The 13,823-nt window shown below is 38.4% G+C and overlaps 1 protein-coding gene across 2 annotated transcripts in view; it reads right to left on the bottom strand.

Moving 5' to 3' along the window:
- The window catches only part of Fbxo11 (F-box protein 11), an 83,185-nt gene that overhangs the window by 8,034 nt on the left and 61,328 nt on the right, over window positions 1-13,823 (bottom strand). For both annotated transcript variants that reach the window (XM_031356605.1, XM_031356604.1), the window contains exons 6-14: window positions 13,255-13,338; window positions 12,881-13,013; window positions 10,974-11,080; window positions 10,780-10,891; window positions 10,589-10,695; window positions 10,370-10,507; window positions 4,405-4,622; window positions 3,064-3,149; window positions 1,736-1,830 (exon numbers count right to left, since the gene is read on the bottom strand). In XM_031356605.1, coding sequence (XP_031212465.1) covers window positions 1,736-1,830; window positions 3,064-3,149; window positions 4,405-4,622; window positions 10,370-10,507; window positions 10,589-10,695; window positions 10,780-10,891; window positions 10,974-11,080; window positions 12,881-13,013; window positions 13,255-13,338 — 1,080 coding nt within the window. The remainder of the gene's footprint in view (window positions 1-1,735; window positions 1,831-3,063; window positions 3,150-4,404; window positions 4,623-10,369; window positions 10,508-10,588; window positions 10,696-10,779; window positions 10,892-10,973; window positions 11,081-12,880; window positions 13,014-13,254; window positions 13,339-13,823) is intronic.

Below are 13,823 nucleotides of genomic sequence, written 5' to 3'. Positions count from 1 at the left end.
CAACTAGTAAGCATACTCCTTCCAACACTGTCTTCTCTTCTGGTCTTTAAACGCTCAGCTATTCTGCAAGCCTTTCCCTGCTCTTTACTAAGCTTGTCAGGCCTGTGCAGCAAGCCCCTTTACTGGCTGTACATTTTACTGGGTCCCAAACTGCCCTTCCCCCTTGAGACAGGGCCTTGCAATGTAGTCGGGGCAGGTTAGGAAAGTTAAGTAGAGCAGGCTGATCTCAGAGACCTGCCTGCCTCTGTCTTTTGAGTGCTAGAACTGAAGGCATGCGCTGGCACAGCCAGGCCAACGTTGAGTTTTAGTTTCCTTAGTCCTTTTATTTTTTTTAGATAGGCTGGCCTTCACCTTCTGATCCTCCTCCCTCTTCCTAAGTTGGGGTAACACACTGTCAGAACATTTTTTTAAAGGTAGCTTCTACTTCTAAAGTTTTAAGAATACCCATTGCATAGTTTTGTACTTTAAACACATCGTACTAAGAGGAGAAGCATTTTTTTTTTAAAGCTAAGGAACACTTCTTAAATGTGTAAACATATCAAAAATGTTTCATTTTGCAAAGTTATTAAAATTTTGGCTGTGAAACCACTCCAAAATAATAAGGTCTCTATGATATCAGAATTTTTTTACCACCTTCAGAAAAAAACTTAAGATCAAGGTTGCTGTTTCATTTTAAGGCTCTCTCTTTTGGGGGTGGCAGCGGTGATTACAGTTTACACACTGCTTTTATAGAATTTCAAATTCACAAAGTAGTCACACTGACAAATTCCCAGTGTGACTACACAAAGCAGATGCCGCGTCCAGTGAATAAGCCTCTAAGGGGAGCTGAGATGGCTGAGCACTTGCAGGCTTCTGAGCTTCATGACTTGACTGTGATGCCTGAGACCCACATGGTAGAAGTTTTCTGACCTTCCCACTGAGAAGTGGTGTGCATTCCCTACCCACAAACACACACACATTTAAAGAGGTTCTACCTCTTCTGTCCCAAAGTACTCAGCTATGTACATATCATTTATGTACTAGAAATCATTTATGTATTCAAAGAAGACTAAGACTAGTATTTAGTCTACATACTAAAGATACAAATTCATAATCCACAAGTTTGTAATATAATCTTGTCACGTGTTTCTCTGTTTTCTCAAGTCAAGCTCACTATGTAGCCAGGCTAGCCTCAAGTCTGTTTTTCTCACTGTGGTACTTTATCCCTGCTCCCTGCAGGGACCCTTCCTAGTCCATGTAGCCCCAGGCCATGCTGGGATTATGGAACTTCATATCGACTGCCCTACCTTTTTTCTAAAGAAATAGGAGTCAGTAGTTTAACAGATATTTTAATATAAGGCTTGAAAATAAGAATTAAGAGAAACAGAGGTACTTAGAAAGATGTCTCCAAGATCATGCACATATGCTTTTTTTTTGTCTGTTTTTGGAGACAGGGGTTCTCTGTGTAGCCCTGGCTGTCCTGGAACTCACTCTGTAGACCAGGCTGGTCTTGCTAAGTCACCTTTGTAGTTTCTTCTTTCTTCTCTCCCATTTCTTGAAGGATCTCATGTTGTCCAGGGGTAACCTTGAATCTGCTTATACAGCCTATGATGACACTCAGAACTTCTGATCCTCCTGCCTCTTCCAAATCCTGGGATTATATACTTCAGGTAAGCACTCTACCAATGAGGCACATCCCTAGCCTTGGGCCTTGATTTTCATGCAGGAACTTAAGTAATTATATTCATTAACTTACCACATAAATCCCACCATGTTGTCCATCATGAATTTTGTTATGTCGAACAATAGGACAACTGTTTGTCCTGATCTGAATTCCTGCTAACGCATTACCTATTTAAAAATAATATTTACAAAGTCAGTGTTTAGAACCTAGTAATGTGGAGTAATTTTACATCAGGCAATAGTATCAATCATGTGCTAGAATTTTAGTAAACATTGTGAGACAAAGTTAAGAAGTCTAGTGTAGATGTAGAAATGTTGTAGGCTGAGTAATAGTAGAGATCAAGCCAGGTTGTCAAATAATCTATGTTTCTGGTATGACTTAGAGCCAGTGTTTTAGCCATTTCATGCTTGTTTTCTGATTAACAACTAGAGAGATTAGTGTCTGTCTCATAGAATTGATGTGAATACCGTGTGTCTGGCACATCAGTTTGCTGAATTAAAGCTTTTAGTAACGGGTACTTCCCTTATCTACTGATCTCAAAATAGACTGAACTTCAAAATTATTAGTTATTTAGTGAATGCAAGAAAATCACAGTCCTTAAGTCTAGGGTCTCATTTGCATTTTTCTGAGGTATTTGGGATAGTACCTTGTATACACAGCATTGAGTAAAGTATCAAAGAATAATCTTTGACACTTTGTATTCTTAAGTTTTATCACTGTGTTTTGTGTATTATGTTCTCATGAATGTCTGTGGATCATGGACTCATGGACACCCTAGAACAGGAGTTACAGATGGCTGTGGATGCTGGGACTTGAACCTGGGTCCTCTCAACCGCTAAGCCATCTTCTAAGTCTTTATTGAGACTTTAAAAGAACTAGATTACTTCTCTCACTTAGATAATTTCAAAACAGTGTACTGCTAACATCAAGAAATCAGGCTGGTCTTACTGTTGTGCTCCCTCCGCCCCCAAAAAGCAAGAGCCACAGATCTGCACTATGTCAGGGCTGTGGGCCACAAAGTGATAGTGTGTGAGCAAATAAAGAGAGGCCCCTCAGCAAACACCATGTTTATGTGATATATGTCCCAAGAGTATGTGATTTCATGCCCTGGTGTTCTACAGAACTGCTCAAGGTCTCCAAGTTCATCAAGAAGAGGGTGGGGATACATCCCGAGGAAGCAAGAAGAGCTGAGCAATGTATAGGTAACTATGAAAAAAGTAGAAGCCTACCACTGGGCCTGCTCTACTCGTCTCCTCATTCAGTAATTTATATGTGTGGTGTTCATATGCAGGCGCTTATACACATACACACACACACACACACACACACACACACACACACACACACAGAGGAAAAAAAAACAGGCTAATATGTAAGTCATATTAAAATCATATGCTCACCATAAATGTCATTTCCTTCTATAAGGCCTCGTCCATCACCAAAGATATAAACTCCTCCTTGATTCCCATTAAATATAGAATTCCCCCTATAATGTGAAACCATCTTTTAAAAATCATATACTTAATAAAGCTTATTCCTATTAAATATAGAATTCCCCCTATAATGTGAAACAATCTTTTAAAAATCATATACTTAATAAAGCTTATTCCCATTAAATATAGAATTCTCCCTATAATGTGAAACCATCTTTTAAAAATCATATACTTAATAAAGCTTACTTTACCATCTGTGGTAATACGAAAATCATTTAGCTTCTTTGGGCTTAGAAGTTTCTTAATTTGCAAAATATGGCTGCCTGATTAGATATTTCTAAATTCTCTTTTAGTTCTTTCTAGTACTAAGAGCTTTGAAAAAAAGAAAAAACAAACACCTATTATCTAAAATGAAAAAGCATCTGTTTATGTCTATTTTTCAATGCTGTGTATTTTTTCAATACATAGACTTGGCTATTACTGGGCAAGCTCTGAGCTACATCTTCAGATCCCAAATAATATTCTTTTTGCTGTTTTAATTTGGTTTTAGTTTTTTTAAGAGTCTCACTATACAGACCAGGCTAGCCTTGTGGGGGTTTCTCCACCATTTGATTCCCAAGTGATAGGAATACAGGTATTTGCTATCACTCCTAGCTCTAAAATAGTATTTCAAACATTACCTTGAAACACTTAAAACAATTTTTTTTAGTTGGCTTAGAAAGATATAATGAAAGTTTGCAAAAATTTTCATAAAGCTAATAGATAACTTAACTAAATCTGCTGAGCATGGTGCTGAATGCTTTTAATGCCAGCACTCAGCATGCAAAGGTAGGTGGACCTCTGAGTTCAAGACTAACCAGATACACAAAGATCAGGTACCTCATTAAAACAAAACACAGCATTTTCAACTGCTCATAAAAGAACAGAACAAATAACATTAAAAAGTGAAATAATTATACTCATATAAATGCATTCTGAAAAACCCATTTTATAGCAATCAGATGTTTAGTATATCTGTGTGTGTGTGTGTATTGTGCAATTTTTTTATTATTATTTTTTAAAATTTTATGTGTGCTTTGCCTGCTTTTATGTCTGTGTGAAGGTATAGAGTTATAGACAGTGTGAGCTGCCATGTGGGGGCTGGGAATTAAACCTAGGTCCTCTGAAAGACCAGCTAGTGCTCTTAGCCGCCATTTCTCCAGCCTCACACACAAAAATATTTTGAGAGCTAATGTTCAGTATCTTTATTTTTCTTGAAAGTAAAAAAACAAAAACAAAACCAACCTGTATCTGTAATTATGCAAATACCTTATTGTTGGGTCACTATTTGAGGTAATCCATACGCCTGCGAAGTTGTTTGCATAGATTTTATTCTCTATAAATTGTCCTCTTCCTTTCTCATGGACATATATTCCTCCAGTCTGCCCATGGTGAATTTCACATCGAACCACTGTGGGATTAGCATAGGCTTTTACCTCAAAGCCTGCTATCCTGTTTCTGTGTATGTTGCAACTTTCAAAGTAGCCCTGAAAAAAGTTAAGATCTGTATGTAAAGGCTACTTTCTAAATAGAAATGAAATGAAAATGGAAAACTGACATTAAAGTTCAAATGATAATACAGAAACAATACAAATCTTTTTTCTATTTTTTTTTTGTTTGTTTTTTGAGACCCAGTTTCTCTGTGTAGCCTAGGTTGTTCCGGAGCTTACTCTGTAGACCAGGCTGGCCTGGAACTCAGAGATCCGCCTGCCTTTGCTTCTGCCTCTGCCGGGATTAAAGGTGTGTGCCACCACTGCCCAGCAAATTTTCTACTATAAACGAATTCAAAGGTAAGAAAGAAAAACATGTAAAGTTGTACTCAATAAATGTAATTATGTACTTAGAATGTATTATCCTTTACCAAAGGGCTGACATCATAAAAAAAAATATTGTCTTTACAAATACCAACAAACTGCGGTTGAAGAGATGGCTCAATAGCTAAGAGCACTTGCTGTTCTTGCAGAGAACTTGGGCTTGGTTACCAGCACTTACTCAGTGGCTCACAATCATGTCTTTAACTCAAGTTCCAGGAGAGCCAATAATGTGATCTAGCCTCTGTGGACACCAAGCATGCATTTGGTACATGCATGCCCACAAACAAACACTTAGAAAACTAATGACAACAGATTGGTTGGAGGCTGGGAAAAGAAAATGCCTACTCTATTTGATCCTCAAGAGCATAAGAAGAAAAACATAAAAATAGTTCCAAAAAATCGATTCATAGAAGATGACCTACAGTTAGGCACAACAGGACAACACAAAGGCCTAGATGCTCTGCAGGCTGATGCAGGAGTATTACAACATCCCAGCAGTTCCAGCTAGCTGGCACCACAGAGGCTTAGTTTCAAAACCAGCATTAATGAACAAAACACTGACCTATAAACAACCCCTAAGTATGGTGGCCTATGACACTAGCACCTGGAAGGCAAAGGAGAGGCAGAGGCAGGAGAATGGAGAGTTCAAGGCCAGCCTTGGCTACGTAAGATGTTTGAAATTGGGGCTGGTGAGATGGCTCAAGGGGTAAGAGCACCAATTACTCTTCCAAAGGTCCTGAGTTCAAATCCCAGCAACCACATGGTGACTCACAACCACCCATAATGAGATCTGATGCCCTCTTCTGGTGTGCCTGAAGACAGCTACAGTGTACTTATAATAAGCAGATAATAAATAAATTAAAAAAAATGTTTGAAATTATCCTGGATTATATAAGATCCTATCTTAAAAAAAATTAGAAATAAACCAAGGTTCATTCATTCTAAAGCCAAGAAACTAGCCACAGTTTGCTTTAAAATATAGCATAAAGAACTACATCTATTTTGTTAAGATGTAACTCCAATATAAATGTAAAATGGTTCAGTAAACTTGAATATAAATTTATATTCATTGTATATTGCTTTGTAATATGAAACTATAAAAGCTCATATAATTTTTATGTAGTCACCTTTATTAATTACTACAAAGTACGAAGTGTAAGAGACTCACCATGAAACAAACCTCTCCAAATTAAAAAAAGAAGCAAAATATGGTGGTCTATGTTTATATTCCAGACCTCAGAAGAAGACAGGAAGGGATCTTAAGTTCAAGGCCAGCCTATGCTACATGGTAGAACCTCAACTTTTAGTAAATAAAAGTAAAATTGGAGGAAGAAAAAAAGAAAAAGGCTATTTTCATTGAAATCTGTGTCCATAACCCCAAATTATAAATTAATTTACAAAGCATCTGCCAAGTCTTGCATACTCTGAATAAAGAGGACACTAAGTTAATGTTACCACAGAATGTCCTTAGAGTACAGTTCTCAAGTAACAAATGTTACTAAGCCAAGCAGAGGATCTTCTATTGAAGTTAAAAAGATAACTGGCTTGTCTTTCTGAAACTCCCATTGGCAGTTATTAAGACTGGTAGGGCTGGAGAGATGGCTCAGCAGCTCAGAGCACTGGTTGGTCTTCCAGAGGTCCCAGATTCGATTCCCAGAAAAAGTACTCACAACTGTCAACAGATCTAATACCCTCTCTTCTGGGCACCATGGGCACTACTACATATAGGCAGAACACATACACACACTATGAAAATGAAGGGGGAAACAAAGACTTGGGGGACATGAGCTGCTGATAACTGTTTATAGGTAGGGGGCCTCTCTCATGTGTGTACCAAAACTAACCCAACCCAAAAAATACCAGAACACAACCTCTTCCCCAAATGAACCCCCAAATCCTTGGAACCTTAAGCCAGCTGTGTTTAGAGGCATGGTCTCTGGAAAGTGATTAGGACTAGGTAGCACCACCAAGTGGAGCCTCTATGATTGAATACAGGCTGTTTGCTAAGAAGAAAGCCAAGAGACCAGGGTAAAAAACATCCACTCTTTTTTGCCCCATATTATGATCTAGGTTATTTTGGATTTCTGCTCACAAAACAGCTGTTATCAAATGCAGCAACTTCATCCTATATGAGAACCACGAGTCAAAATCAGTTTCCTTTACACTAGCCCGCGATAACCATGTTACCAGCAACATACAACAGGCTAATACAAATAGTACAAATGGGTAAACAGGACAGGATAGTATGTAACCCTTTATCAAAGGAGAATTTGGAGACATTTTTATATGGCCCTGGCTGGCCCTTGAACTGTAAAATAGTAAATGTTTTATAGGCCTGGAGAGACAACTCATCCATTAAGAGCACCAGCTATGCTTGCAGAGGACAAGCATTCAATTCTCAGCATCTTCATGACCATCTCTAACTCCTGTTCCAGAGGATGATGCCCTCTTATAGCTTATGTGGGTATTGTGTGCGTGCACACACACACACATGAAGGCAAAACACCTAAACACACTAAGAATAAAAAAAAGCTAGGCATGTCAGCGTACAACTTTAAACCCAGTGCTCGGGAGGTAGAAGCAGGTAGATCTCTGTGAGTTTTAGGGTCAGCCTGAACTGCATTGTAATTCCCAAGCCAGTCGGAGCTACATAGTGAGACCTCATCTCAAAAACAATCTCCCAAAAAGATTATGAGCGATGGGATGAGGCTAGTTGAAAAGTATATTTATTTCCTTATTTTAAACTAACAATAACAAACTGAAGTTGTAGCAAAACTTTTCATTTATTTATTTTTCCTATTTTCTTTTAAACCAAAGTTTCAAAAAAAAAAACAACACTTTTTTTTTTTAAGCCCAAGGCAGAAAATCATCTGGGTGTTTCTATACATGACATTAAGTCAGCACACGCATGTGTATGAGCAAGCAAACACGTATTTGTGCACAAGTGTAGGCTAGGGTTAGTACAGGTGTTTTCCTCAACTTGGTTCACCTCAGTTTTTAAAAAAATTGTTCTTAATAATGTGTGGGTGCTTGTCCACCTGAGTACAGGTACTCTTGGAGCTCTCTGAAGCTGTAGTTATAGGTAGTTATAAGCTGCTGGAAGCCTGTGAGGAGGAAATACTCCTAAACGCTGAGATGTCTCTCCAGCCCTCTTCCACCTTAAGACAGGATCTCTCAACACACAGTTCCATTACAGAATGAAGAGTCTTATTTAGGACTTACTACCATTAAGTGTCTCCAACAGAGAACAACTTTAAAAAAAAAAAAAAAAGACAATTTTGTCTTATGTATGTGAGCACATTGTTGCTGTCTTCAGACATACCAGAACAGGACATAGGATCCTATATCAAAAGGTTGTGAGCCACCATGTAGTGGCTGGGACTTGAACTCAGGACCTCAGAGCCATCTCTCCAGCCAAGAACAACCCTGAGAACAACTTCTTAACAATCTTATATTTCAATATGCTTCTAATATTTATCCAGACTCACTCTCTCATCTATCAAAAAAAGAGCTCTATTATTCAATAAATATGCCCCCCATCTCTCTCAGCCACTGAGGCTAGTCTTGAGTTTGTGGTCTGGAAGGCTTCTTCTTTCTGCATGCTGACATTGCAGGAGTCAGCAGTGAGCCTTCCTTCTATTCTCCTTCTGTTTATCTACACAGACAAAGCCATAGTTGTACGTTAGGTGGACTGGTTTCTCAGGTTACAGGACTGACACTGGCTGAGCTAATGTAGAAACTCAGCTTCTGACCTAAACTCTTTAGGTCTAAGCAGCATTTGAAAGATGGTATTCATCATGGTTTAAAAGTTCATCTGGGATCTGTATTGTTCTTGGCCATGGACCCACTGTGGTCAGGCAGTACCACTAATACACCACAGCTGTCAGCGCTCCCCACCGTCCTACCTGTCACCACTTTTCCCCCATGTCTCTGATGCCTACAACATAGAACATTGGTAAATGCTGTGTGAGGACCAGAAAATTACCTCAAGGAAAACAAGACACTAAATCAAAAAGAAGATCTAAATGGTATCTATCTGTCTATCAAAACAGAGTCTTTTGTGCAGGCCTGACCTGCTTGGAACTTGCTATATATGGCCTAGACTTGTCTCAAACTTGTGGTGATACTCTTGCCTCCACTATGCTGGGACTACAGCATGTGCCATTACATTTATCACTATTAACACTCTTTTGGAATAATGACCTTAGAGAACTCTAAAAGTCAAGTCTAGAAAATTATATAAAATAAACAGCCAAATTTAGATGCGCAATAATTTCTGCTTGTTAAAAGATGGCTTGGTAGTTTTGTTTTGTTTTTCCCTAGCACTGTTTTAATATATCCAAGGTTGGTCTTAATTCTGGATCTTCCTGCCTCTACCTAGCAAGGCTGGGATTATAGGATATTGGCATATGGTCACATAATTTTTAAAGGAGAAATAAAACAGAAACCAAATTAACAATGAGAGGCTAGATAGAACACTTGCCTACTGTTCTCCAGGTCTTGATTTCTCAACACTGCTCCCTTCCAAAACAAAACAAAACAAGACAAAACAAAAGAACAAACAAAAAGCCTGTACTGGCTAGTTTTGTGTGCCAACTTGACACAGGCTGGAGTTATCACAGAGAAGGGAGCTTCAGTTGGGGAAGTGCCTCCATGAGATCCAGCTGTGGGGCATTTTCTCAATTAGTAATCAAGGGGATAGGGCCCCTTGGAGGTGGTGCCATCCCTGGGCTGGAAGTCTTGGGTTCTATAAGAGAGCAGGCTGAGCAAGCCAGGAGAAGCAAGCCAGTAAGGAACATCTCTCCATGGCCTCTGCGTCAGCTCCTGCTTCCTGACCTGCTTGAGTTCCAGTCCTGACTTCTTCTGATGATCAACAGCAGTGTGGAAGTGTAAGCTGAATAAACCCTTTCCTCCCCAACTTGCTTCTTGGTCATGATGTTTGTGCAGGAATAGGAACCCTGACTAAGACAAAGCCCCTCAACGATTGAGACTATTCCTTGCAAAGTATGAACACTACAGATGAGCTTTACTAGACTCAAGACAGTGCTAAGTAAAAATGCTTTGTTTTTTGGCCTCATTTTTGGAAATTCTTATTGTACCTGATACGGAAATAGAAATACAGACACAGGCACACAGACATATACCGTTTCCCAATTGGATTCCCTGAGATTTCTACATGCATTCAGCCATGAGAAAGAACTACTGAGTCAGGCTTCAAAGATCATTATCAATTTGATGAATTCTACCATAAACATGTCTCACTGGATATGATGCTTTGGGCATGTGAATTCATAGAATGAATATTGTATGACTTAAAAAACATAGTAATAATTCACTTCAGATAATCTGATACAGAATAATGCTGAAGTATGAAATGTTAATTGGCAGAGCCAGTTTTTAATCACAAGAATAAATCTTACCATGCCATGATCAAATGTGAACACACCAACATCACGTCCATGATGAATATGATTCCGTCTAATAATTGGATTTCCATGATTTTTAACCCAAATCCCAGCTAATGCATTATTAGAAATTTCATTATCTTCATATATTCCCTACAAAAATGAGAAATAAACATTAGTGAAGTTTCAAATATATTAAAAAACATAGTAAAAAAAAAAGTTCAAATTAAGTACCTGTGCATGATCTGTTATATAAAGTCCGACATTTTCACAGTCACTGATGTTACAATGCTTGATAGTGGGACATGCTCCCTGACCACTGACACATACTGCAGAACCAACTGTAAGAAAAATATTTGTTAAAAAGCCTACTAAGGAACAACACTGTGGGTCTACTTCACACAAAACATAGAGGAAGCACAAACCTGTGCATGTGCTTCGGATTATACAGTGGTCAATGATAGGGCTGCAGTTGACTGTGATCTCTAAGCAGTGGTGTGCATTGTGATGCTGAGCAGATTTGTCATCAGGGTTGAACTGAAAAGTAGAAATTTCACTTGAAATAACAACTACTAAATTACCTAATTCAAAAAGTATTTCAAAAGGAAATTTTTCTTACTCTTATTGTCATATATCCAACATAAGCATCTTCAGAACCTTCCATAAAAACAAAAGTTGAGTCTCTAGTGTTTTCAATGATAACCTTGTCTGCAACTTTCCCAGGTGCTGTAGAAGACATTTTAAAGAAATACAGGCTATCTGTTTATCTAGTCAGTGAGGTATTTGTAAAGAGAAAATATCACCCTCCCCGCTTCCCCCTCGCGAAAGCCTGGGGCAGGATGGTCTCCAACTTGAGATCCTCCCAATCCTTCCTCCCTAGTGCCAGGGTGACAGGCCCACATCACATCACCATGTCCAGATGAGAGGGGTGTTTAAAGCAGTAGTAACTGGACTGGAGGCAGCTCAGTACATAAGAGTGCTTCCTGCTCTTCCAGAGGACCTGAGTTCAATTCCAGCAACTACATGGTGGCTCGCAACCATCTATAATGAGATCTGATGCCCTCACTGGCACATGGCTGTACATGCAAATAGAGCACTCATATACATTTAAAAAAAAAAACCCAAAAAACAACAAAAAACATCAGTCCATGGGGAATGATTTCTTTTTTATTCTTAAGATTTATTTATTTATTTAATGTATATGAGTACACACTGTAGCTGTACAGATAGTTGTGAGCCTTCATCTGGTTGTTGGAAATTGACTTTAGGACGTCTGCTCGCTCCAGTAGACCCTGCTCACTCCGGCCCAAAGATTTATTATAAATAAGTACACTGTAGCTGTCTTCAGACGCACCAGAAGAGGGCGTCAGATCTCATTACGGGTGGTTGCTGGGATTTGAACTCAGGACCTTCTGAAAAGCAGTCGGTGTTCTTACCTGCTGAGCCATCTCACCAGCCTGCGTGATCTCTTTATTTATATTAATTTTCAATATGACATCCATTTTTAAAGTTCTGAGTTTAAAACAAAAACAACCAACCTTTTCTCTTGTTTTTGGGAAATGATGGGATTAGGGCTTGAACAGGTCTCAGACACGCTAGACTAACAGTGTAACCCTCAACCCCTCTCCTCTTCTTTAAGACAGAGAAGGGGGGGAGCAGAGAGGCAGTAATGCAAAGTTCACCAGTAAATAATATTGCTATCTACCTTTAAAGTGGTCTATTTAATGTATTCTCAAAAAGAAATCAAATATGGAGTCAATTCTTGAGATGATTCATCAATATTTAATAAATATTGCATTTAGTGTTAGAAACTTGATTTTGTAAAAAAGCACTTAGAAGTTATCATTTATTTCTTTAAAAACACAGCAATAGGGGCCAGAGCTAGAGAGCTAGCTCAGCGATGAAGAGTCCTTGAAGAGGACCTGGGTCCAGGTCCCAGCACTCACATAGTGGCTGACAACCATTTCTAACTCCAGTTCCAGAGGATCTTACACCCTCTTCTGACCTCTGCAGGCACTAGGCAAGCACATGGTGTACATATATACAAACATACAGGAACAAATGAAACAAAATAAACAAATCTAAAAACAAAAGCAATACACCACAGCATTAAAAACATAAGCATTGGTGCTAGGGAGATCATTCAGTGGTAGAATATTGTAGAGTAAGTATATACAAGGTCCTAGGTTCGACCCCTGCAACACATAAAAACAAAAACAAAGAACCCAGCATACTTGTTTTCAAAAGAAAAATAACATACCTATTTTTCTCTTTAAATGAGTAACTGAAGGCAATTGGAGAAGCCAGTAACATCAAAAAACACATGTATCTATAACTATAACCTTTTCTGCTTTCATTTCTCTTATGTGAAGTATTCAGAATATCTCCACGGCTATTCTTTTCTATCATTAAGGTACTTGCAAACACCAGCCAGACTTTAAGCCACTAACACTAAAAAAGATCTAGTATGTAAATGGACTAATATGAAAAGTGCTAAAATTCTAACAATAATGAGTTTCAAAATACCTGCACCAATCATAGTGATTGGAGATTCAATATATATCCATTCATCGGTATATATTCCAGAATGAACAAAGATAAGCCCATCAAAATGTGCTTCTTGTACTCCACCAAGGGCATCTTCAATAGTATCATAATACTAGAAAAAAAAGTAAAATAAAAATGTCAGTACAGAACAGTTACTATGATACAGAGCAAAGTCACTATGTCACATCATAAAAACACAAATGACAAGAATAGATGTGTTCACAGAAGTACAGAACAAATGCCACATAGTGATGACAGGGAAACAAGGAGGGAGAGGTCAATAAAGACATGTTGTACTTGAAAAGAGTGTAACAAAACCCAATATGCCAATTACAATATAAAAACAAACATACCAACATATTTTCTCTTCCTTTGTATCTTGCAGGATTACTATAGAAATGTTCCGCAAATCCTGGCTTTACATGTGCACCTTTATACTAAGATGTCAAAAACAAAACAAACATTGTCTACTGTCATAGAAACACTGAATTTAAAAAAAAAAAAAAAAAATCAACGTACCAAGTGTAACATTTATAAAATAATCCACAACTATCCCAACTAATTTCCAGTCATTCAGTACAAGGAAGAACTCTATTCATTACTATTTAGTAAGACAGGCAGACTTTTAATTTTACCACTACTATTAGTTTGGACTACATAATTCTCTGACGTGGGAGCTGCCCCATGAAGTGGAGGGCTCAGTGGTATCTGTGGCCTTTGCCAACCTGAACACTAAAGGGAAGTGCCCTCTTCTGCTTTGACAAACAGAAAATATCTCCAGACTGTCAAACATTGCATTTGAGAAAGCAAAACCATTTAAATTGATGGACCAGAAGGAAGTTCAACTATGAAGGGTATGTATAGTGTATATCTACAATCTCAGCACAAGTGGAGGTAGAAACAGGTGGATCTTTGAGGTGTA

This window comes from Mastomys coucha, unplaced genomic scaffold (assembly GCF_008632895.1).
Source record: "Mastomys coucha isolate ucsf_1 unplaced genomic scaffold, UCSF_Mcou_1 pScaffold6, whole genome shotgun sequence".
NCBI lineage: Eukaryota > Metazoa > Chordata > Mammalia > Rodentia > Muridae > Mastomys > Mastomys coucha.
Note: the sequence above shows the minus strand (reverse complement) of the source record. Positions and strands in the feature narration are given on the sequence as shown.